Genomic DNA, 26,939 nt, shown 5'->3' with positions numbered 1-26,939 from the left:
TGAGGCTTGGATGGCTAATGTATTTCTCCTTTAGGACCACCTTTGCCATATCCCATAGGTTTGGGGCTGACGTGTTTTCGTTCTCATTGGTTTCCATGAATTGTTTAAGTTCTTCTATGATTTCCTGGTTGATCCAAACATTCTTGAGCAGGATGGTCTTTAGCTTCCAAGTGCTTGCATTTCTTCCAAACGTTTTCTTGTGATTGAGTTCCAGCACTGTGGTCTGAGAATATGCAGGGAATAATCTCAGTCTTTTGATATCAGTTGAGACCTGATTTGTGATCCAGTATGTGTTCTATTCCAGAGAAAGTTCCTTGTGCACTCGAGAAAAATGAGTATTCTGTTGTTTTAGGATGGAATGTTATGTGTGTATCTATGAGGTCCATCTGGTCCAGTGTGTCATGCAAAGCTCTTTTTTGTTGTTGTTGATTTTCTGCTTAGATGATCTGTCTACTGCTGAGAATGGAGTCTTAAGATCTCTTACAATTAATGTATTATTATCAATATGTCTCTTTATTTTGATTAACAGTTGGCTTATGTAGTTAGCTGCTCCCATGTTGGGGGCATATATATTTACAATTGTTAGGTCTTCTTGTTGAATAGACCCTTTAAGAATGATATAGTATCCTTTAGTATCTCTGACTACAGTCTTTAGCTTAAAATCTAATTTGTCTAATATGAGGATTGCTACCCCAGCTTTTTTTTATGGTCCACTGGCATGAAAGATGGTTCTCCATCCCTTCACTTTCAATCTGGATGTATCTTTAGGTTCAAAATGATCCAACAGTACATTAAAAAGATTATCCACCATGACCAGGTGGAAATTATTCCTGGGATGCAAGAGTAGGTAGTTCATATTTGCAAATCGATCAATGTGATAGAACAAATTAATAAGAGAGAAGAGCCACATGGTCCTCTCAACGGATGCAGAAAAATCATTTGACAAATACAGCATCCTTTCCTGATTAAAACTTTTCAGAGTGTAGGAACAGAGGGAACATTAGATGTGGGTGCCATCTATGAAAAACCCACAGTGGATATGATTCTCAATAGGGAAAAGCTGAGAGACTTTCCCTTAAGATCAGGAACATGACAAGGATGCCCACTCTTGCCACTACTGTTCAATATAGGACTAGAAAGTCCTAGAAACAGCAATCAAACAACAAAAAGAAATAAAAGGTATTCAAATTGTCAAAGAAGAAGTCAAACTCCCTCTCTTCACAGATGACATGATACTTTATGTGGAAAACCCAAAAGACTCCACCCCAAAATTACTAGAACTCATACAGCAATTCAGTAATGTGGCAGAATACAAAATCAATGCACAGAAATCAGTTGCTTTCTTATACACTAACAATGAAACTGTAGAGAGTGAAAGTAAAGAATCAATTCCATTTACAAGAGCACCAAAAACCATAAGATACCTTGGAATAAACCTAACCCAAGAGGTAAAGGATTTGTACTTTAGGAACTATTGAACACTCATTTAAGAAATTGAAGAAGACACAAAAAGATGGAAAAACATTCCATGCTCATGGATCGGAAGAATAAACATTGTTTAAATGTCTATGCTGCCCATAGCAATCTACACTTTCAATACCATCCCAATCAAAATTACCATGGGCATTTTTCAAAGTGCTAGAACAAACAAACCTAAAATTTGTATGGAACCAGAAAAGACCCCAAAACACCAAGGAAATGTTGAAAAAGAAAAACAAAGGTGGGGCATCATGTTGCCTGATTTCAAGCTATATTACAAAGCTGTGACCACCAAAACAGCATGGTACTGGCACAAAAACAGACACATAGACCAATGGAATAGAGTAGAAAGCCCGGATATGGACCCTGAATTCTATGGTCAAATGATCTTTTACAAAGCACGAAAAAATATCCAATGGAAAAATAAAAAACAGCCTCTTCAATAAATGGTGCTGGGAAAATTGGACAGCTATATACAGAAGGATGAAACTCAACTATTCACTTATACCATACACAAAGATAAAGTCAAAATGAATGAAAGACCTTAATAAGAGACAGGAATCCATCAAAATCCTAGAGGAGAACACAGGCAGTAACCTCTTAGATATCTTAGCCACACAAATTTCTTTCAAGACACATCTCCAAAGGCAAAGGAAACAAAAGTGAAAATGAACTTTCGGAACTTCATCAAGATAAAAGCTTCTGCACAACAAAGGAAAACAGTCAACAAAACAAAGAGGCAATCCACAGAATGGGAGAAAATATTTGCAAATGACACTACAAAAAAAGGGCTGATATCCAAGAACCTCTCAAACTTAACACCAAAAAAACAAATAATCAAGTTCAAAAATGGGCAGAAGACATGAACAGACACTTCTCCAATGAATGAAGAGAAATGGCTAAGAGACACATAAAAAAATGCTCATTATCATTAGCCATCAGGGAAATTCAAATCAAAACCACACTGAGATACCATCTCATACCAGTAAGTATGGCAAAAATTAACAAGACAGTGAACATGTCTTGGAGAGAATGTGGAGAAAGGGAAACCCTCTTACACTGTTGTGGGAATGCAAGCTGGTGCAGCCACTTTGGAATGCAGTGTGGAGGTTCCTCAAAAAATTAAAAATAGAGCTACCTGATGATTCAGAAATTGCACTACTGGGTATTTACCCCAAAGATACAGGTGGTCTGAAAAGAAGAGCCAACTCAACTACCCCAATGTTGATAGCAACAATGTCCACAACAGCCAAACTGTAGAAAGACCAGAGATGCCCTTCAACAGATGAATGGATAAAGAAGATGTGGTCCATATACACAATGGAATATTACTCAGCTATCAGAAAGGATGAATACCCAAATTTTGCATCAACATGGATGGGAGTGGAGGAGATTATGCTAGGTGAAATAAGTCAAGCAGAGAAAGTCAATTATCATTTGTTTTCATTTACTTACAGAACATAAGGAGAAAGAAGGGAAAAATGAAGGGGGGGAATTGGAGAGGGAGATGAACAATGAGAGACTGTGGACTCTGATGGTTTTAGAGGGGAGGATATTGGGGCATAGGTTGGACCGGTGATGGATATTAAGGAGGGCACGTATTACATGGAGCATTGGGTGCTATACATAAACAATGAATCTTGGAAAATTGCATCAAAAACTAATGACAAAAAAAAAAAAAAAACAAGCAAACTAATGACATACTGTATGGTGACTAACATAACACCCAAAAATTAAAAACAAAAAAAGAAAGAAATAGAGATTTGGGGGCGTCTGGGTTGCTCAGTCATTTAAAATAACTCAATCTTGATTTAGGCTCAGGTCATGATCTCAGGGTGGTGAGACAGAGCTCCATGTCTGGCTCCACACTCAGTGGGGAGTTTGCTTCTCTCTTATTCTCCCTCCCAGCACCTGGTCATAGTCTTACTCTCTCTATATAAAATAAATAAATAAATCTTAAAAAAAAAAAAAAAAGAAGTTCGGTTTAGAAAAAAACTAACTATACTGCCTAAGAAATAGACAAAAGTGTACCTTTAAAATAAGTGTACCTTAAAAAAAAAAAGAAAGAAAGAAAAAGAATTGGAAATTTTGGTTTGGAAAAAGAACTGTATTGGCGAAGAAATGGACAAAAGTGTACCTTTAGATTTGTAGCACAGCCATGCTCCACGACATAAATATCTGCTCCATCTACTGCTAAACGAGTCATAGTATATTTCAAATCATCTGAAGTTGGACAAGGCCCAGGTATACAACTCAACTAAAAAGAAAAATAATTGGATATTTAATTCTTCACCCTCACTTCACCATTTTGGTACTCACACCTGCTGATTTAAATAAAATTTTCATTATGTGCATATTTTAAAAAATTAGTCAAATCTCATTTTCATAATGATAAATGAAATTATCAGTAATTAAAGACTTACTAATTAGAAACTAATCATAAGTATGTACCATTTTCATTCATAAGGGGAAAAAAGCAAGTCTAAATTGACAGAATACAGTTACTAAAAGTCACAAAAAATAATCAAAGTAAAATGATAAGTAAACAGTGTCACAGGATTATAAGAACTATATAGGAGTTTAAAGTTGTAAGATTTTCTTAGAGTACTCTATACTACACAAACACATACACTTGTTTTTACAAATATATCAACCATAAGTTTTATTATGATATCTAAGGACAACTGACACAAATTTAATGTTATTTTACTCCTGAAACAGATTTGGTCATGGTTAGGCTGGAAGAAAACATACACTTTACCTACTTCTTGGGGAAATGGCAACCCTGAGTAAATTATTGGCTCAATGGCATACAACTGTTCATTAGTGGGTAGAACACAGATGTCTTGCATTATACCCAGTGTTCTATAATAATAAGGCATACCTTGGAGATATTGCGGGTTCCATTCTAGACCACCGCAATAAAGCAAATACCACAATAAAGCAAGTTAAATTTTTGTGGCTAAAATAAAAAACACAAGAAACAAGAAGTGTTGGCAAGGATGTGGAAAAAAAAAAAGGAACCCTTCTGTACTGCTGATGGGAATGCAAACTGGCGTAGCCACCATGGAAGACAGTACAGAGACTGCTGAAAAAAATTAAAAATAGAACTAACCTATGATCCAGTAATTGCACTACTGGGTATTTGCTCAAAGAATATGAAAATGCTAATTCAAAAAGATAGAAGTACCTCTATGTTTACTGCAGCATTATTTACAATAGCCAAATTATGAAAGCAGTCCAAGTGTCTATTGACAGAGGAATGGATAAAGATGTGGTGTGTGTATGTGTGTGTGTGTGTGCGTGCACGTGCATGTGTATATACATAATGGAGTGTGTGTGTGTGTGTGTATATATATATAAACAAAATGGAATATTACTCAGCCATAAAAAAGAATTAAAATTTGCCGTCTGTGACAACATGGATGATCCAGAGACTACAATACTAAGCAAAATAAGCCAAAGACAGATACCATATGATTTCACTCATATATGGAATTTAAGAAACAAATGAACAAAAAGGAAAAAAGAGAGACAAACAAAAAAATAGACCCTTAACTATAAAGAGCAAACAGATGGTTACCAGAGGGAAGTGGCCTGGGGGATGGGTGAAATAGGTGAAAGGGATTAAGAATATGCTTGATAAGCACAGAGTAATATATGGAAATACTGAATCACTACATTGTGTACCTGAAATTAACATAATACTATATGTTAACTTTACTGGAATTAAAATAAAAATAATAAATAAATAAATAAATACTGTAAGATTTTAAAAAAGTAAATTTTTTGGTTTCTCAGTGCATATAAAAGTTATGCTTACATACTATAGTCTAAGTGTATAACAGCTTATGTCTAGGAAAAATGTACAAGCCTTTACTGCTAAAAAATGCTAACCATCATCTGAGCTTTCAGCATGTCATAATCACTACCCAAAGATCACTGTAACAATAATAATAATGACAAAGTTTGAAATATTACAAGAATTACCAAAACGTGACACAGAGACACAGAGTGAGCAAATACTGTTGGAAAAAATGGTGCTAACAGATTTGCTTGCTGCAGGGTTGCCACACACCTTCAACTTGTTAAAAAACAAAGACACAAAACCACTGTATCTGCAAAGCACAATAAAACAAGGTATGTCTGTATCTTTTGCCCCCACAAAACAGACCCAAAAAACCCTGATCTAAAATGACAGAGGCACATCAGTGGTTGCATGGACTAATGAATGGCTGACTGCAAAGGGACACAAAGTAATTTTCTAAGGCAATAAAAAATGTTTGATTTTTAAAAATTTTAATGTAACATGAAAGCTTTGAATCTTAAAAAAAAAAAAAAAAAGAAAGGAAAGAGGCGACACCTACAAGTGTCCATTTATCCATAAGGAAGTAATTGTTTGACATATAACTAAGGATTCCCTAGATCCTGGCAGTGTTTATAACAAGAAAAAAAACTATTTTACCACCAATTATAGCAGTTTCCTTTATTGTCAGTAAATTAGCAGAGGTTATAGATATTTTGGACATAAAGTTAAAAGCAGGATGAATTGTTCTCAATTCACACTAATGTAACAGCAAATAAACATAGTATGTATAACAAAAGGAAAAAAAGGAAAAACATATATAGGAAGAAATTAGAAAGGAAAACTAAACTGTTAACAATGGTTATCTGTATGTTATAGAATTAGAATAAAAATATTTTTTTTGAACTGCCATGTTTTCTTGGCAAATGCCAATGTTACTAACCATTTTACAAAAGAACAGGTATGTTTTAGGGAGGTCTATAAACAATGTCATGTAAGGAATTTAACCTTCCTCTTGCTTCAGTTTCTAAATCTTCTACATAAATATTTAGCTATATCCAAAAGAATGTAATTACATAAGAAAATGAGTTAAAAGTAAAAATGTAAGACGTGAGATATAATCTTTATAATATCTCTATTTACCTATGAATTTTTGTTTTAATAATTACCTCGTATGTTAGATACTTGCAACTAAATAACAACTGGCTACAAATCTGCAAAATAATTTATTAATTGAGAAAACTGAACAATAATGCTTACTTCATGGCTATGTGTATTGGATTTAAAGCTGATATCTCAATCTTTCATTTTAAAAAATCCATAAATGTCTATAATACTGCTCAAATATTTGTTAACATACCTTGGATTCACAGAACCGACGGTCAAATCCATGCTGACATATTATTACTGATTTAGGTCTTTCCAGTTCATACTCCCGACATACCACATGAAAAACAAATGTCTGTCCCCACTCCAACAGACAAGCTAGCTACAAATAAGCAGTGACAGGTTGAAAACAGTGTTAGCATTCTAAACACATGTTGAGAGTTCAAAGGCTTATCAAGAATATTAATACAGTTTGAAAGAACCCAAATGCTGTCTTACACCTGCTGCTACATAGCACAGTTTTTAGCTAGAATCATGATTTCTACCTTGACATCATTTTTAAGCTTATGTTACTTTTCATTTGTGAATGACAAAATGCATGATAACTGAAAAATTCAACCTCAGCAACTTACAAAGTAAGTATCTCCTTCAAGGTTAAATCTTCCTTCTTATATAACTGGAATCCTCTGTACACAAAAGCACCTAAAATTCTCTACCTAATAATGAACAAAAAAGCTTGGATATGAAATTATTATCTAATTATCATAGTGAGCTGCAATTTTGGAAAATTAGATATTTTGAAGATTATAGCACTTTTGTTTAGGTAAACAGAAACTTAAGTATATATTAATTCTTCATCAAATCTTTGGTTTACAAAAAAACCCCTTCATTTTATAATTGATTAGAATTGTTAATAAACATATTGAAATACAGGTATACAGGATATCATTCAATAAAAAAGTTTAAACTATCAGAAAACATAAATTTCACTTTTAAAACATACAAAGAATGGAATACACATTAAAAAGCACCTATGGATTCATGAAATGCTCATTCAAAAGTGATGCTAAGATTCTAGTGCAGAAGAAAGAAATGTTTCATCTTCTAAAAAGGGCAACTTAGAAACATATGAGATTCTAGCAATTGTTAGATTAAAGGAATTGTGTTCATTATTATACAATCAGCATGGCTTTATTCTGTCTTTGTTAAGGAACAAACTTTTTAAAATAAATTTCAGTCTTTACCTATACATTAGAGAAAAGAGATGGTGGATAATAAGGAAAGGATAGTCACCAGCCCAGTGAGCACTGAGTATTTCTTTCCATCCATTTTTATACACTCTATTATGTATTTTATCTACTTTTATATAAAATATCCCTTTTCAAATCCATTTTCTTATTTCTAGAATTTTAATTTTTGCTGCCTTTCAAAAATTTCTTGCAGATATGCAAGGTATCTAGAGTCTTTACCCACCTTACTGTTGCTATTTCCTACCTATAAATGTTTCATATACATTCTGTAATTTTTATTAAAATTGAGCAGGTATATTTCAAACATTCAAGATCAAATTCCACTCTTCTTAAATGCCAAGATAAGCATGTACATCATAAATATATGGATCAATAGGTGAAATGTTACAGTAATACAGCTATTTGGCTAAATATAAATGGTCCGTTTCAAGAACTAAATGATCCTTATGACCTCTGAGTCTTCTAAAGATTAAAGGGGATAAGAGGAGGAGGGGGATTTTATCAAATTTGTTCTTATTTTTTTAAGTCCACATCATTAAAACAGATACAAATGATGTTATCTTGCTTTGAGACATGATAAGAACTGAGCTATTTAATCTTGAGTTTTGTAAACAATATTTTTAAATCCTACTTAAGAAATATACAAAAAAGCAAAATTCTTTTAAAAAATTACTCCATAATACCATGGAAAAAAAGAATTTTTCAACAGCAGAGAAAGAACTAATGTAATTTTAATAATATATACAATTTCCAGACCAGTTCTCATACTTCCCAAAGTTTTGATCTTGAAAGTGTTATGCAGAACTATAAAACATTACACCCTTCAATTTTATGTGGCTCAGAAAAGTGAAACTTGTCTCTGACTCATCTGTTGCTAAGAAAATCCTGAATGGCAAGAATGACTCCCAACCAAAAAGCAAAGAATTGTCTGGCCCTCAGAATGGCTATTAGTGAAAATGCAATGAACATCCAAACAGGCAAACAATTTGCTCTTGGCAAAGTGGGTGAGCAAAGGAAAAAGAAGTCAGATAATCATACCTGTGGTGCTGTGACCTTAGCTGTAAGACTTCCAGCCTGCACATCAATTAACCATGCATATTCTAAGGAATCACTTCCCAAAGGAAGACCTTCTGCTGAGAACATAGCATGTGCTCTCAGCTGGAGACCTGACAAATTGATGTGACCCTCCCTGAGTACTTCATCCACAGGAGGTCGCTGCTGAAAACAATAAGAAGACTGTAAGAAGTACAAGAAAACTGCATTATTATTTCTAGTTGTTTTTTTCCTCCAGAGACTAACAGTAAAAACACACTATCTGGAAAATAACACTCACGGGTCCATAAAATCCTAACACACAACCTTGTACCAGAGAGTCTCAGTTAAGCTTCTTTAGTGACAATATCCATTCAGAGTCCAACTGCAAAGCAAGAGAGCAAAGTCCTAGAAAGAATGATACTTTTCTGATACAAATGAAATGCTCAATATATGAATAAAAAGAAATTAGTATTCTGACTGACAGGGAATATAAGAGACCAATCTTTGGTGGGAAGACAGGAATAATGAGATTAAAATACTAAAAAGAAAAAAAAAATAATAACAGGGAAGAACAAAGACCATTATGACCATAAAATGAAGAAGTAGGAAAGAAAGCCATCTTTCATATAGATTTTGAGAACTACATAAATATAAAAATGATATATTTACCTATTTATTTATCAGAAATTACATACTTACTACCAAAAAGCAGCAAATATTTCAAAAAGAAAAGTTCTGGAACTTACAAAGCTAAAAGATAGGTCATAAAAATAGGGTAGTCCATGGAACACTAGCTCCACAGAATAGTAATATAGTAATATAGAATATATATAGTAATATAGAATCAAATAGGTTTGGCAATGCCCTACCCATCAGTCACCAATTTTGTAGAATCTACCTCCCAATCTCTCAGAAATACATGGATTTTCTTCTATCTTCACTACTATCATCATGGTCCAAATAATATGACCTCTTGCTAAGATGTGTGCAGAGCCTCCCAGCATTCATTTTTACATCTCCCTCCTCCATACTCTACAAAACAACCACAGAGATCTAAGAAGGCAAATTCTACCATGTTCTTGTCTCAAACCATCGTTTTGTATTTCTTCCATATTTCTCTTCTCCACCAGGTTTATTAAGGTAAAAATTATTTCTGCCTTATTCACCATTTATCTCACCACACCTAACAGTGACCGCAAAAGGAAGATAACGCTAAATGACTATATAGATTTCATCACAGCAAGTCTATTCAGAGAATTCAATGTACTAATATATATTGGGACAGTTCACAGGTATTTCCCAAACTAATTTTACTGCAGTAGTCTTTTTAGTATTTGTATGCAGGCCACCTGCACAAGAAACAGTGTTGGCAATCCTTGTTTCAACACATTTTAGGAAATGTATTCTTTTTTTTTTAATAATTTTTTTTTTTTTTAATTTGACAGACAGAGATCACTAGCAGGCAGAGAGGCAGGCAGAGAGAGGGGAAAGCAGGCTCCCCGCTGAGCAGAGAGCCCGATGCGGGGCTCAATCCCAGGACCCTGGGACCATGACCTGAGCTGAAGGCAGAGGCTTTAACCCACTGAGCCACCCAGGTGCCCCTAGGAAATGTATTCTTAAAAAAAAAAAAAACAAGAACAACAAAAAACTAAGGATATGAGCTAAATCAAATTCATAAGTAATTCTTAAAAGGAAATTTCTAAGTATGACAATAATAATAGCTCTAGCAGCTCCTTTAATAAATTTTTTATTTTCACATAAGCTATGTGACTATATATAAAATCACAGAAATTTCTCCAGGTATCAGTTCCCTTCTATTTTTTTTATCTGAAGAAGCTGGGGAGGATGGTCAATAAAGATCACTTCTGGCACTAAGATTCGAAAATTCTCAGTATAAGATACTTCTGATTAATATTTTTTGAGCTCAAAAATACATACAGATCTAGGTTTGTCCTAAAGACAGAGCCTATCCAGTACATCAACAAAGATCATAGTCTAGATTTTATGGTGCGGTTGCATCATATTGGGGGCTGAACTGTGTACCCTAAAAAGACACACTTAAAGTCCCAAGCCCAGGCACCTGTGATTGTGACCTTACTATATTTAAAAAGAGGGTTTTAGCAGATCTAATCAAGTTAAAATAAGGTTACACTGAATTAGGGTATGGCTTAATCTAATGACTGGTGTCCTTTGAAGAGGAAAACTGGGACACAGAGACACATGAAGACATTGCCATGAGAAGACAAAGGCAGAGATACGCATCTATAAGACAAGCAATGCCAAGGATTGCTAGCAACCACCAAAAGCTTAGCAAGGATTTAATCTCCTACAGCCTTGAGAGAGAGAACATGCCCTGTCAATACTTTGATTTCAGAATTCTAGGCTCCAGAACTGTGAGAGAATAGACTTCTCTTGTTATGAGCCACCCAGTATGAGGTACTTTGCTATGGTGGCCCTAGGAAACTAATATACATCATAAAATGCTCATAAATTAAAAGGGGATGGTTTCCTAAGTTGGACACAATAACCATCCATTACCTCAGATCCTTAACCTTGAGGCCCTGCATTAAGACTAATGCTATCAAGAACACGCAGCCAAATCCTAGAGAACGCACCTGTACCAAAGGTTTTAAATTTGTGCAGATTCACCAGAAAAATCACTATCTATGGCAGCTATAGTCTTATTACACATATTTCTTAAATAAAAGGACTTGAAAGTCAAAGTGACTCTTTCATCCATGGGCTTCAAAATGGATCTTATGTTCATCGGGCATGAAAACAACATTGATTTCAGGGTAGATCTCCATCAACACTATTGGGTGACCAGGTGCATTGTCAATGAGCAGTCATATTTTGAAAGGGCTCTCTTTTTCTGAGCACTAGGTCTCAAAAGTGAGCTTAATATATTCAGTAAACAATGTTATAAAGAGACTGTCATCCAGGCTTTGTTGCTCCATTGAGAGCACAGGCAGAGCAGTTTTAGCATAATTCTTTAGGGCCCTAGAATTTTCAATGATTGGCTTCAACTTAAAGTCACCAGCTATATTAGCCTGTAAGTACAATGTCATCCTGTCTTTTGAAGTTTTGAAACCAGGCACTGACTTCTCTCTAGCTATGAAAGTCCTAGATGGCGTCTTCAACTAGACGGCTATCTCATCTACTTTGAAAATCTGTTGTTTAGTATAGCCACCTCCATGAATTAACTTGGCTAGATCTCCTAGATAACTTGCTGCAGCTTCTACAGCACTTGCTGCTTTACTTTGCACTTTGGTGTTATGGAGATGGCTTCTTTCTTCAAACCTATGCACCAATTTCTACTAGCTTTAAACTTTTCTTCTGCAGCTTCCTTACCTCTCCCAGCCTTCACAGAATTGAAGAGCATGAGGGCCTTGCTCTCAATTAGGTTTTAGCTTAAGGGAATGCTGTTGCTGATTTGATCTTCTATCCAGACCACCGTAACCTTCTCTGTGTTAGCAATAGGCTATTTTGCTTTCTCATCATTGGTATGTTTATTGCTAGCACTTCTGATTTCCTTGAAGAATTTTTCCTTCACATTCACAAGTTGGCTATTTGGTGAAAGGGGCCTAGTTTTCAGCTTGGCTTGGGTTTTGACATGCCTTCCTCACTAAGCTTAATCATTTCTACCCTCTGATTTCAAGTGAGAAACATGCAATTCTGCCTTTCACTTGAACACCTGGAGGCCACTGCAGGGTCATGAGTTGGTCCAGTTTCAATACCTTTTTGTTTTAGAGAACAGGGAGGCCCAAGAAGAGGGTGAGAGACAGGGGAACAGCAGGTTGGTGAAGCAGTCAGAATACATGCAACATTTATCATTTAAGTTTGCCATCTTATATGGGCACCCCCAAACAATTACAATAGTAACATCAAACATAAGTGAACACAAATCACTATAACAAATATAATAATGAAAAAGTTTGAAATACTGTGAGAATTACCAAAATGTGATAGAGACATGAAGTGCACAAGTGCTGTTGGAAAAATGGCTTTGATACACTTGCTTGATGTAGAGCTGCCACAAACCTTCAGTTTGTAAAAAAATGTAGTATCTGCAAGCGCAATAAAGCAACATACAATAAAATGAGGTATGCCTACAATTTCAAAAGTCTGATGAAGGAAACAGATTCTGTGGCAAAAATAAGCATATATTAGGTGTTAAGTTTCAGCTATTAGGAGGTCAGGTGTGTCAATATATGCACATATGAAAAAATTAAATCCTTTGTAGAAAAATATAGTCAGTTATAAAAAAGAGTTACAAATGGGGGGTTAGGTTATTTTATATAAAATGATCAGTTACTATACAGAATCCTTATCATCTGTTGATGATTTGGGGGTATCAGATTCATCCTCCCATTCATAATTGTACTTTGCCTTATATTAAAATCCATTTACTTTTCTAAAACTTATAACTTGACTAAAAGTAGAAAAGAGCCCTAAAAGTAGTGTTAAATGAAAAGTGAAGCCATTTGGCATTAAAATATAATAATAAAGCGATAATCTACTGAAGAATGTAAATTATTCCCATTTGCTGAATATCATTGGTTCCCTTCCAAAAGAGCCCTGGGGATATCTTGAGGGGATTAATGAAGTGTCTTGGAAGTATATTAGGTAAAAAGAATAATCCATGTGGATATGGATGTTTTGAAGATTTATAGTACTGGTTAATATGAATATTGAGGTTGTAATTTTCAACAGACTCCACCAAAATTTTATACACTTTCACATCCATAAATATATGAAAAAATTAAAAACTGTGCTTTTCCATTTCTAAAAACAATATATATAGAATATAATTATACAGGATCACATAAATAGGGAACAGCAGAAAAAAAGAAAGAGAAAACTGAGATTCTTGAAAAACTCACATATATTCAAAACTTCTTACTTGTTAAATTACAAGCTTTAATTTAAAGAGCTATATATACCATGCACAGAAACTAAACACACTGTTTCAACCCCATAAGCAATAATACATCTCTACATCTCTACTGTAACTCACTTTCATATTACCTGATAGTTATCACTGACAAACACATTTAGGGGTGACAGGACAAGTTGCAGCATGGTCTCCCGAAACCCTTTTTTCATTTCAAAACACAGTCTTTCCAAGAATGCTGTAGGGCACTCAGGGCCATCAGTGGTTCCATGCTAAAATCGAACAAAATACCATAATCAAGATACAGAAAAAATAAGACCAAGGAAGTACAAGAAAATAAAAATTACCTTTATATAGTTAAGAGATTTTGCTTCTTAAAAAGGGGAAACAGTGCTCACTGACAAAATTAACTATTCTGTAACCCAGAAAGATTAGGTTCACTAAGCACCAAAGGTAACTCCTCTGCTTTTCAATCCTAGGTGCATGGTATGGAGCTAGTAGGCAGCACAAGGCTCTAGGGCCTCTTCCTCCGTATCTGGTCTCACTCCAACCCAGGTTCTCTGGCAATGTAATCTCATTCCAAGTCTGCCCACAACAATCCACTGGTCAACCTAAGACTGAACAGGATTCTGTGCTAGGTCTGAACCCCTGAAAACAGTTCAACCAGCAGGGTGAAGCTGAATCTTGATTTTGTAGCAGGCTCACCATAATGGCCCCAAAAGGTTTAGAGTTGGATAAAGGATAAGAAAATGTAAATCCTAAAGTATCCATCAGGCTAACTATAAACCCAACAACTCAACACTGAGACAAAATGCTCTAAAGTTCCAAAGAACAGAAAGAAGGAACTGAAGTGAAAGAAGAAAAGCAGAAAATTAACAATGATCAAGTAATCACATTATGAAGAAAATAATAAACTAGCTTTATTATGGTAAAAGGATAAATTTTCAAGTTTTCAAATCTGATTTATTAGTGTGTGCATGTGTGTACACACACTTACAGTTTAAGTTGAGTGAATTTCGTAATATACTCCAGACTATTCTGATACATAAACACTTACAACAGGAAGACGTCCATGAACTTTGTACAAATTAACAAGTACAGTAATATCCCAAGGACGTAAGGTAAGCGGATGAATTGACTTGGCTGAACTTTCATTTTCCTTTTTGTCATTTTCCATCCCAACAGCAGTCCACCCAGAGCTGGATGATGTTGACAGTGACAGAACAGGACTTGAAATAACCTCTTCAAAATCCATATACATGTCATCTTCCCCAAAATAATTTTCCTATAAATATTAAGAACAAACTTCTATTAAAGAGGTATGTAACAATAACTTTTCAACTTAGAGTCTGAATTTTGTAAACCAAGCATTTCCTTCAACTATTTTATTTAGTTAAAAGTATATGGTCTGCTTCCTTGAAATGAAAAACCAACAACAAAAAAAAGATATGTATATACTTAAGGCATATACTTACTTTGCTACTTAGCAAATAAACAAAAAACAAAAATAAAAAATTACATAAGTTTATAGTAAAGTTTCATGACAACACCACTTCCAATTATAGCAAAAACTTGCAATTTAGGTCCTAGAAGAAAACTCTGAAAATATGAAATGTTCAACAGTTTTCAATCTTTCTCAGAGTTCTAAGGCAATAGTACCTAGAGACATCCTTTAAGGGAAGATCAATTCACTAAAAATTAATTTGACTAAATCCAATTAGCAAACTATTACAATCCATATATTCTGGGTGAAATATTTATCAGAAGTGTTTTTAACATCTTAAATAAGAATCTCCAATTTTGGTTACTGATGAAAAATACATATGTTATCAATAGTTACCAAAACACCCTTTCACATAATCCATCCTGGCTTCTTATGCAAAGTATTTTAACTATTAATATTCTGGTTCCTTTTGTGTCAGAATTTAAATTTATTTGTTATTTTTTCTTTTTTTAAGGTTTTTATTTAAATTCTTTTTTTCTTTTTTGTTATTTTTTTCTTTTTTTAAGGTTTTTATTTAAATTCCACTTAGTTTACACAGTGTAATATTAGTTTCATTGAGTAGGATTTAGTGATTCATCACTTACGTCAAATACTCGGTGCTCATCACAACTGTCCTCCTTAATCCCCATCCTTTATTTCACCCATCCCCATACCCACTCCCTCGGGCAACCATCAGGTTGTTCTCTACAGTGAAGAGTCTGTTTCTTGGTTTGCCTCTCTCTTTTTCTCCCCCCATGCTCATTTGTTTCTTAAATTCCACATATGAGTGAAATCAAATGGTATTTGTCTTTCTTGGACTTATTTTAAATGAAATTCTTTTTTCTTCCCATTATTCTGAATTTAAATTTTATCTATTTGATCTGTTAGTAGTAATCAAAAGCTGTTAAAATATTCCTAACACAGTTAACCATATTTGTTCAATATTAGAAATCAAGTCAGTATTTTGATAAATTCTGCATTTTATTTATTGACACATTTATTTTCTAGCTAGAATTCTAGTAAGTCAATCTGGCCAATTAAATATCTTTTCATAGGAAATGATGTTGAAGGGCTTGCAGTCATTTGATTAATTAGTGGTGGGGCTGGTAATAAAATCCCACATATATGGACTCACAAAACTGATGCATTCTCTATTGTTATCTGGCTCTAGTAACACAGGTCCTACTTAGAACCCACTTGACATCTTGATAATTGCCTTTATTATATAACTCTGAAGCATGGACAAATTCAAGCACAAATATAAATGTAAATAAACATTAGTTTTTATCCTAAATTCAAACATTACATTTCTAAAGCTAAAAATAAATTTCTAATGGATTTCAATCAACACTAAAGATCTAGAAGTACTCAAAGCAGCAGTCCTCAGATCACTTGAGAAGCCTTTTCAAAATACACATGCCATTCTGGTCCTGAAGACAGGTCCAATAGTTTGCAATGGGCATGGATGTCAGAGAAAGGAGAAAAGTAAAATATTTCCTTCAGTGATGTTTATCTACAAATAGCCTCCAGACCCAACCACCTCTACACCCTTCTTCCATACAACCGATAAATGGAATCAGTGTACAATGTTCATGTTTATTAGCTTTTGACATACTAAGAATTACCAACAAATCAATAAAAATGAGTTATATTCATTTAAGTCAATTGTTAATAATCCTACTCTAATTTTTAAAAGATTTTTAAGTGATTTCTTATTTTTAAAAGATTTCTTAGAAGTCTCTTAAGTCTCTTGCAATTTTTAAACTTAAAAACAGAAAAGATTCCTGTAGATTATTAAAGTCAAAAGAAAAATGTTCTCTTGGGCCTAATGTTCAATTTCACCACCAAAACAATCTACATTTAATTATCTGAAACAGAAAAAACTCATAGCAAATTCTTTAGGGAATATTGAATCCCCAAAATAGTAGAGAACATTTGCTAATTTTTATTAAATGTATCAATGACTGTTTTTAAAGAGTTACAAAACTCTAGGAGTCCTTTATGAGTTATCATATTAGTACATATTGAAAATTATAAACAAAATGTACATTTAAATTATAAATCCCTTAAAACATGAGCCTCATGTTAAATGTTTGACATTGACTGTGTGGTTTAAGTTTTGTGTGTTTTAGTTTAATTTTGTTTTTTTAGTATGTGAACTCCATCTGCAAAGGTTAACTTCTTGAGGATTCACTAAAAAAATTACCAAAAGGTTGACCAAAGTATAAAGTAAGTAATAATATATTATGGCAAACTATTATGGTATATTAAGATTAATAAATTATTACAAGTATAAATAAAAGTTCCATTTCCATTTTATGGTAGGTAGTATGCAAAACTGAACTATCTCTAAAACAAATTCCAAACAATCCCAGAAAAAAGGCAATAACTTATATAACTGAAAAGATGTGTTCTTTTGTCGTTTGTAGCATGAATGAATTTAAACATGATAAAGCAAGCTGTATTTCCAATCAACTTAAAAGCTCTATGAAATTTTATTTTCCTAGAGGTATTTTATCATGAGTGTCAAGTAACTACTTCAAATAACAGGACACTACCGTTTTTTCCCCTAGCCTATTTATGCAATAATACCCATTTCTCAAAGAAGAGGAAAAAGAATTACCACTATAGTTAAAAGAAGGGAGCTAATAAATTCAGAGAAGCCGGAGAGGGGGAGAAAAAACAACCTACAGGTAGTCTGTTTTCAATATTAATTTTTTTCTAATAAGAAAAACATATATGCCACATATACCAACCCTTCATCCAAAGTTAGTACTGACTACCACTGACATGCTATCACTATTTAGATTCAGATTTTCCTTCTTCCATTAAGAAAAAACATAGTAAGACTAAGAGAAGTCAATTCAGAAGATGTAAACAGTTCCATAAAATATTCTCACAAATTTTAATGCATGTTTGTATATATTCTTCTCAAATTTCCTGGTAATAATAATGGTAACCCTAGTTTCTTTCATGGATTCTGGAAATCAATTTTTCATAAACAGTCAAACAAATATGATTTTTTTCTAGTCTATTCAGAATTTCTTGATGTTTAATTATAGTAATTAAGGAAAATACAATCTCAGTTACATGAATTTTCACATTCTCTGTTTTCTTTTATATATACATACATTCTAACACTAAGTAGAACGTAAGTTATGTATTAAAATAGAATACATCTCATTTAGCATGACACTAAACTTTCTGGTAGGCAGAAAGAAAAAAAAAGATAAAAAAAAAGAAAAGAGCTACTTATATTCCTAATAAAAGCAAGCATGGAGCTCATTGGCCTAGAAAAAATTTTATTTGTCATGTTTTAAATACATATTTATTTATTTATTTATTTTTTATTTTCAGCATAACAGTATTCATTATTTTTGCACCACACCCAGTGCTCCATGCAATCCGTGCCCTCTATAATACCCACCACCTGGTTCCCCCAAACTCCCACCGGCCCCTGCCACTTCAAACCCCTCAAAGATTGTTTTTCAGAGTCCATAGTCTCTCATGATTCACCTCCCCTTCCAATTTCCCCCAACTCCCTTCTCTCTAACTCCCCATGTTCTCCATGATATTTGTTATGCTCCGCAAGTTAAGTGAAACCATATGATAACTGACTTTCTCTGCCTGACTTATTTCACTCAGCATGATCTCTTCCAGTCTTGTCCATATTGCTACAAAAGTTGGGAAATACGTATTTTTAAAAATATTTCAAACCTTTAAAATTTTTAATTTGTTTTAATAGCTACTTCATACAAGTTCTATGTTAATTTGATGGATGCAAATACTAATATAAACTTTAGTACGACAAAAAACAAACAAACAAAAAAAAAAACTTTAGTACAACAAACCTCTGACACTACTACACTACTAAATAGTTGTTATAAAATCTTAATGCATGGAAGAGACTGCATTAAAACCAACTAACAAGAGAGGTTACATTTATGAAGAATTTGTAAAGAAATCTTAAAAAGGCATTTACTCCTTTCTCTTTATACTTTGTTATCATCCTTTTAATTTTGACAAGTATGTATTATGGAATTTTTAAAAGAAAAAAACTGAGGCTCAGTATACATAGAGTGATGCAAAAAAAACAGTGATAATACCTCTTAAGTAGTATTCAAAACTGGTATTATATCAATATATCCATCCTCATTTGCTAACTAAATCATTACTTACATTTAAATTAAAATACAGTTCAGTCTCTTCAGGGAAATTATAACTTGAAAATTACACTTTAAATCCTTAATATTCACAAGCAATCCCAAGAAAATAAAATATTGGCAGAAGGGGCGCCTGGGTGGCTCAGTGGGTTAAGCCGCTGCCTTCAGCTCAGGTCATGATCTCAGGGTCCTAGGATCGAGTCCCGCATCGGGCTCTCTGCTCAGCAGGGAGCCTGCTGCTCTCTCTCTCTCTCTCTGCCTGCCTCTCTGCCTGCTTGTGATTTCTCTCTGTCAAATAAATAAATAAAATCTTAAAAAAATATATATTGGGAGAAATATTTGAAGGATACTTTGGGTCAAACAATGGTCACAAGAAAAAAAATGCATAGGTGTGTATGTATGTTTGTGTATTTCTCCCCTTTGAATATCTGAAGAATCACTCCTTCAGGAATCTCTCCTAAAACCAAAACAAAACTTTAGATTTCCACAAATATTAAGTACATTGTCCCTTGCAAGTTTTATCTTAAATTATATCATCTGATGCTTTACAGTAGTTTATATAAAACAGTAACTCAAATATAAAAATTTAAATATAAAAACCTGTTCAGCTAGCACTTCCAGAGAACCTTTGTTAACAAACCTTGACTCACTTTCCCCAATTAACCCTGATCATCCTAAACCGTTTCTGGAATTAATTACACCTGTCAGTGTACATTACAGGATTGCCTGTTACCTAAGCATTCCATAACCAAACCTCCACAGTTGTGAAATCACAAAAAGAAGCAAACAAGTAAACACTGAAAAATCAGACTCATGCAAAAACCTATCCCACAAATAACTCTACTGCTCATGACTGTTAATGTTTGGACAATTAGTCTCACTTTGTTCATCAGATGCAGTAAAGCATCCAACAGTATGATGAAAATCTAAAGCAAAGTGATTTAGCAAAATCCTGGAAAAATGCAAAATTTCATGAAGTTGCTAAAAGTGATATTAGATAACTGCTCAAATCACAGGGAAAGCTATCAGTGATAAGTGAAGATAGTGCTGCAAACAAATCTTTGTTTATTACTTTTCATGAAATAAAGTTTTCTGTTTTTACTGAATTTACTTAAAAAGTCAGCTCTTCTTGGTTTTATTTTATTACTCTCAGATGACAAAGTTCTCTTGTACTTCTTTTGCTGTGTTACATTACAATGTGTTAAAATCTGTCCTTATATATGTCTATCCTACTATATCCTCTAACTTACTTCCTTGAGAACAGATGCTGTATCATCTCTATCTCCAGCAACTAGCACAATTCCTAGAATATATTAAATGCTAAAAATACAAAATAAAAACTCAACTGAGAAGTACACTATTTTTAATAAATAAGTTTATAATAAACTCTAGCACCGGAAGTCTAGTCAAGATTATCTTCAACATCTTTAAACCACCAAAACTGGCTACTTCAGACGGTCTCAATTTTAATTAGATAGTATCCATTTTGCCTATGTTTGAGAATGTGTAAGATCTTTTAAAAATCATACCTTTATACATAAGAAGGCATTTAATAGTGGTCCATAAAGAGTTATTTGAGAATCTGGGGAAAGTTCCATTTCTACATGAAGTTTATCAGGTGGAAGTTCTGAGGGATCAATAGGTGGGCGTGAAGACGTAGAAGGAGAAGAAACAACTCTGTCTGATGTTTTCTGGGATGGCCTTAATACAGATAGCATTGTTTCTTCCATTTCTGATACTGAAAAAAATTAAGGAAAAAAAATTGTGGTGGGGAATTTCTCAAAAGTCCTTTAAGGAATCATTCTCTAAGAAATTCTGTTTTGTAATTTTTCAGGAAATCAACTACAATAGAGTATCTATAGTATATAATGAAAATGACCTGCCAGACTAAAGTTAAGAATGTGAAATAAAACAGATTTCATTGAAATATGTGTAGAAATACACAAATCAGATGGTATAGAAACAAAGAAAATTTCCTATTAACATTCTCAAATCCCTGTAATATAAATTCAGGTCACAGTCAGGGCTTTATCTATACTTGGGCATTAAAGTACAAAGTTGTTTTCACATAAACCGCTATTCAAATGCAGTGTGACATAATCAAGCTCATAAGAAAAATTATGAAAACTATTTGTACATTTAACTCACTAGAAAAATACAAAGAAAATATCACTTGACTCTAATTTCATTTTGGACCCTGGTAATAAGGTACAAAAGCCTCAGGGAAACTGGTATGATATGATAGTTGTGAAAATGCATTAAAAAAACTAACATTTCATGAAGCCAAATGCTTTAAATATATTTATATTCACATACACTTTATTTGATATTCTAGCTCTTCTGTTTCTAGCTTGGCAGAACTTGAAAAAATTATTTACTTTCTCTGAACACATTTGTTCAAACCTACAATAACAACATTTATCTCACAGAGTTGTAAGGATTAAATGACATAATGTAAACCAGTAAACAGCCTGGTCAAGTATTTGATACACAGTAAATACTCAATGAAAGTTAGTTTTAATTATGCCAAAAATTCTTAAGAGATTTTTAAATGTTTAAAATTACAACAAATGAATAGATAAATTTCCAAATAAAAAAAAATTTTATACTTTTAATGGCTATCAATCATAAACCAGATGTTTCAAAGTACAAATCATATAAAAAACACTTACATGATTGTTTTAGTTGCTCATCTGCCTTTTGTGGATAAATTGGATGCCATGTATAATCAATTGTAAGCATGACACTTGGGACAGTCCAGCATTCAACCCAACCAGCTCTTTGAAGAACAAAAAATAAAATTCTGGTCAGTTATTTAATTCATTTAACTGTGTACAAAGACCACTTACAAATAATCAACTTTATCTTTATTTTTTTAAAAAATCAGAAGAATCCACATATAAACACAAATACTTAAATCCACATATAAACACAAATACTTAAATCATTAATTTTATATACTCACTTTTCTTGTGTAATATTCCGCCATTTTGGTTTAACTGTTTTCTGACCACTTTGACACTCAGCAGGAATACCAGTATCATGAGTCATTTTATTTGGGTGGCAATTCTTTACCAACATAAATAATGAATATTTACTGGGGTGGCAATCTGGTAGAAATAAATGAAGATCAACATCTTCTCCCTAAAAAATAATTTATAATAATCCAAAGTAATAAAACAGGTACATGAATATGTTAGGTTCCTATTTACAGCCAAACCTGTTAATAATAATCTTGAGAATAAATTCAAAAGAAAATAAATTTCAAAAGGCATATTTTATAATCAAGTCAGTTAAGTAACTCGGATAAGATTTAACATTGACTAAAACTAAATTCTGCTATTCTTTTTTTTTCTTTAACTAAATTCTGATTAGAAAGTTAAAAAAAAAGTAAGGGAATAAATAGCATAGTTTTCACAAAATAGTAAAAAGATTATCTCTATGGGTATCCATGGGTATCTCACATGTAACTCAGTAAAAAAAAACAAAAAATTAAAAATCATCTCACTGAGGAATGCCTGGTGGCTCAGTTGGTTAAGCATTTGCCTTCAGCTCAAGTCATGACCTCAAAGTTCTGAGATTGAGCCCTATGTTGGGCTCCATGCTCAGCACAGAGTCTTCTTGAGTTTCTCTCCCCCCTCCACTCATGCTCTATCTCTCTCAAATAAATAAAAATCTTTAAAAAATATATAAATAAAACCAAAATCATCTCACTGACAATAAGCTCAGGTGGAATATGTTCTGCATTTTATTAATTTTTTTTTTTTAAAGATTTAGCTTAGAGACAGAGAGACAGGGGAAGAGTGCAGTGGGAGGAGCAGAGGGAGAGAGACTCAAGGAGACTCTGTGCTGAGCATGGAGCCCAATGCAGGGCTGGATCTCACGAACCTGAGATTACAACCTGAGCCTAAACTGCCTATACCACCCAGGCGCCCCTACTTAATTTTTAAAATAGGATTGTCTTGGATTATCAACTGGCTTTGAAGAATTCTGAATTAATATGTTCTCATTTGGCTTCACTTTTCTCCTTATAGGTCGGTGCCCTAATCTTGTTCATCATGATGCCTGAATTTTTTTTTTTTTTTTAGATTTGATTATTACAGAATTTTATTTGTTTTTATTTACATTTTTTAAAAAATTTGTATTTAAATTCCAGTTAGTTAACATTCGGTATAATATTAGTTTCAGGAGACTTTAGTGATTTATCACTTCATGTAACACCTGGTACTCAACACATGTGCCCTTTTTTTTTATTAACATATAATGTATCTTTTGCCCCAGGGGTACAGGTCTGTGAATCATCAGACTTACACACTTCACAGCACTTACCAGAGCAGATACCCTCCCCAATGTCCATAACCCAACCACCTTCTCCATACCCCCACCTCCCCGGAACCCTCAGTTTGTTTTGTGAGATTAAGAGTCTCTTATGGTTTGCCTCCCTCCCGATCCCATTTTGTTCCATTTTTTTCCTTCCCTACTCCCCAATCCCCCCACCTCACTCTGCCTCTCAAATTCCTCATATCAGGGAGATTATATGATAAATGCCTTCTTCTGATTGACTTATTTTGCTCAGCAAGTGTCCTTAACCTTAATACCTACCACCCACTTAGCCAATCCCTATTCACCTCCTTTCTAGCAACTCTCAGTTCTCAATAGTTAAGTTTATTTTATGGTTTGCATCTCACATTTTCCCCCCAATGTTCATCTGTTTTCTTAAATTCCACATATGAGTGAAATCATATGGTATTTGTCTTTCTCTGACTTATTTCACTTAGCATAATACACTCTAGCTCTATCCACTTCATGGCAAATGACAATATCATTCTTTTTTATGGCTGAGTAATATTCCACCAGGTATATATACCACACCTCTTTACCCACTTATCAGTCAATGGACATTTGGAACCTTTATAATTTGGTTATTGTTGATAATGTTATAAACACTGGGGTGCCATGATTCCTGATTTCTTAACATGTAGCACAGCAGAATGGTTAAGAGAATGAAGCCCTGACCTATAATAACACTTGGGTTCAAATTCCAATTCAGCTACTCACCAGTCACATGATAAGTTACATAAACTCAGCTTCTCAGTTTCCTATTTCATAAATGCAGATAACAACTATCTTAAGTAAACTGTTCTGAGAATGAAATGAGCTAATACACATAAAGCACTGGAAATTGTGTATGTCACACAGAACATGTTTAATAGGTATTAGCAGCTCTTATTGTTGCCAATTTTTACCATCATAACCTCCATCAATACTAATAACTACTTCTGATTGTTCATACCCTAAAATTAGGTATTCCACATAATTCTGAACTCATTAGAGCTGTCTTTCAGAAAAAGGAAGAGAGGTATCTGTGGCTATCCCTTGAATTCATGTTTATAATTAGTAACAAAATAAAGGAAATTGTAAAATCTAGTTCATACACTGTAAACATTAGAGCTAGAAGGGGTTTTCAAAAGAACATGTAAGTTAGCCACAAAGGTTAGAAATGAACTGGTTAGGAAAATATTCAGCTCAGGGAATTTTCTTTTTATTGCTCAACTCCTCTAAGGGGGAGTTGAGGAACTACAAAAAACAAACAGCAGCATTTCTGTGACACTGAACCTCATGAACAATGGTGGAGAACTAAAATACTACAGGATAACAATGGGATAGTGGGGAAAAGTAAAGATAAGCTTTGAGAAATGAAACTTACTACTAATAAAGAATTCAAACAATTATACATACTCTTAATGAGAACTTGGTGTTACACGTAGCTGGAACAAAGTCCGTAAAAGGCAAAGAGAAATCAATGTTTAATGTTTCCCCACAGGCTGCCAGATATACTACAAGAAGAGGAAAAAAAGAGAAAATTTATTTTTAACTTCAATAAAACTTTAAATAAAAATTGCTTAAATACGTACCTAAGAAAATGAAACATAAAATTCTTAGTCCAATAAAAACTCTGAAGTAATTCTCCAAGAGTATTATAAGACAATGGAAAAAAGATCAATTCTAGTATCTATTAAAACATAAAATCAACATCAATTTCCACTGTTGTAATTTCTCTTAATGAACAGAATACTTAATCTAATTTTTAAGTTCTTACCATTTTCCTGTTGTTTAGTGGAACAGTCAATCCAATTGTGTTGATTAGCAGCCCAAATCATTTCAAATTGATGAAACATGATTTTAAAATTCCACGTATATGGCACAAATGAAAAAATGTCCGGAGCACTATCACTAGACCAGTCTTGGATTAAATCTAAAATCATGAGAGTGGAAGACAGAAAACAAAAGTTAACTGAAATTAAGAAAACAAAATATAAATATTCTAACACCAGTCAAAAATGATTTTTCTTTCACAACTTAAAAGAACTTTTATACTGAAATACTAAAAGAAGATTAAGATACAGGTGATTTAATAGCAAACCAATGTTTACATACTAATCACAGTTTCAAATAAGAGAAATTTTATGTGTTTTATATACCCATTTATTTTTAATTTTTATACCTATTATTTATTAGAGAAACTTTAGAAGATAAAAAAAAAAATCACTTGATAATCCACTACCCAAATATCCAGCATTGTGGATATCTTTCCTTCTAGTTTTTCTTTCTATGTAGTTTTTTTATACTATTCTAGATGTACATATTTCATATATTGCTTTTTCTCACTGAACTCAAAATTTCTCCATGTTATTTCACAAACATTAACAAAAACTTTAGTAAGAGTTCAATAAAGAGATTTGCCAGGATTTACTTAACCATTTAGTAATCTTGGATATTTAGACTCTTTCCAAATTTTCGTGTTATATATAATTTTATATATATTTTCATGGAAGATTTTTATATACTCAGGATTACTTTGTCAGTATAAATTTCAGAAGTAGAATGGCTAGGTCAAAGTCTATAAAGTTTTTCAAAGCTACTATAAATTACAGAATTGCTTTCTAAGAATAGTGAAACCATTTATACTCCTACCAGAAATATATGCTTGACTTACCTATTTCATTGTACCTTCTCCTGTATTATACTTCCTTCTACCTTTCCCTCCCCGTCCCTTGTCCCTCCCTCTTTCTCTCTCTGGGAGAGTGAAAGGATGTAGCTTGGGAATTAACTGATCACTAAGAACTGTTAACTCATTTTAGCTGAACTTCCTAACTACAAGCAGGGTTCAGCATTTTTTCATGTTGTTTTACTGACTAAATAAATACCTACAGAGTGTGTTCTGTGTGCCAGACTCTGTTCTAGACTCTGAGAATATAATGGTGAACACAAATGTGGCCCTGTTAGTATTTACAATCAATAATCTCTGATTTCTGATTTGTTTTACTGCCAGTTTGTACGGTTTTAAGTCTTGCAGTTTAAAATTATTCACTTACTTAGTCTGCCTATCCTCTGGTACCTTTTTTTTTTTTTTAATCCCAATAGGCAAAAACTCTTTATATAAAAATATTAGCACTAATCTAAAACAGTGGTTTTACTTTTTCTTCAGGCATTCATGTCACTTATATGCCTATACTCCCAGCAATCATATCTTTCAGTACATGGTCTCCTCCTTAAGGTGTCAAGCTCATCTCTATATACCCATACTATTTAACAGTGCTATGCATATAAAATTAGAACTTTGTATATATGAGACAGAAAAATGACTAGAAACAGTATTTAGCACAGTTTGACAGCAGACAGTACTGGGTTTAAATTCTGTCTTTACCATTTTACTAGCAAT

At 33.3% G+C, this 26,939-nt stretch overlaps 1 protein-coding gene across 5 annotated transcripts in view; it reads right to left on the bottom strand.

Moving 5' to 3' along the window:
* The window catches only part of KIAA1109 (KIAA1109 ortholog), a 220,928-nt gene that overhangs the window by 137,372 nt on the left and 56,617 nt on the right, over positions 1-26,939 (bottom strand). For 4 of the 5 annotated variants that reach the window (XM_045083613.1, XM_045083614.1, XM_004747974.3 and 1 more), the window contains 10 exons: positions 25,317-25,472; positions 24,956-25,053; positions 22,182-22,360; positions 21,889-21,995; positions 20,746-20,954; positions 14,628-14,855; positions 13,705-13,842; positions 8,680-8,859; positions 6,645-6,773; positions 3,617-3,736 (listed from right to left, as the gene is read on the bottom strand). In XM_045083613.1, the coding sequence (XP_044939548.1) occupies positions 3,617-3,736; positions 6,645-6,773; positions 8,680-8,859; positions 13,705-13,842; positions 14,628-14,855; positions 20,746-20,954; positions 21,889-21,995; positions 22,182-22,360; positions 24,956-25,053; positions 25,317-25,472 (1,544 nt within the window). The remainder of the gene's footprint in view (positions 1-3,616; positions 3,737-6,644; positions 6,774-8,679; positions 8,860-13,704; positions 13,843-14,627; positions 14,856-20,745; positions 20,955-21,888; positions 21,996-22,181; positions 22,361-24,955; positions 25,054-25,316; positions 25,473-26,939) is intronic. The other variant, XM_013053923.2, reaches the window with a different exon arrangement.

This window comes from Mustela putorius, unplaced genomic scaffold, assembly GCF_011764305.1.
Source record: "Mustela putorius furo isolate JIRA1106 unplaced genomic scaffold, ASM1176430v1.1 tig00000721_pilon_pilon_pilon, whole genome shotgun sequence".
Classification (NCBI taxonomy): domain Eukaryota; kingdom Metazoa; phylum Chordata; class Mammalia; order Carnivora; family Mustelidae; genus Mustela; species Mustela putorius.
This window is presented reverse-complemented; position numbering and strand designations above follow the sequence as displayed.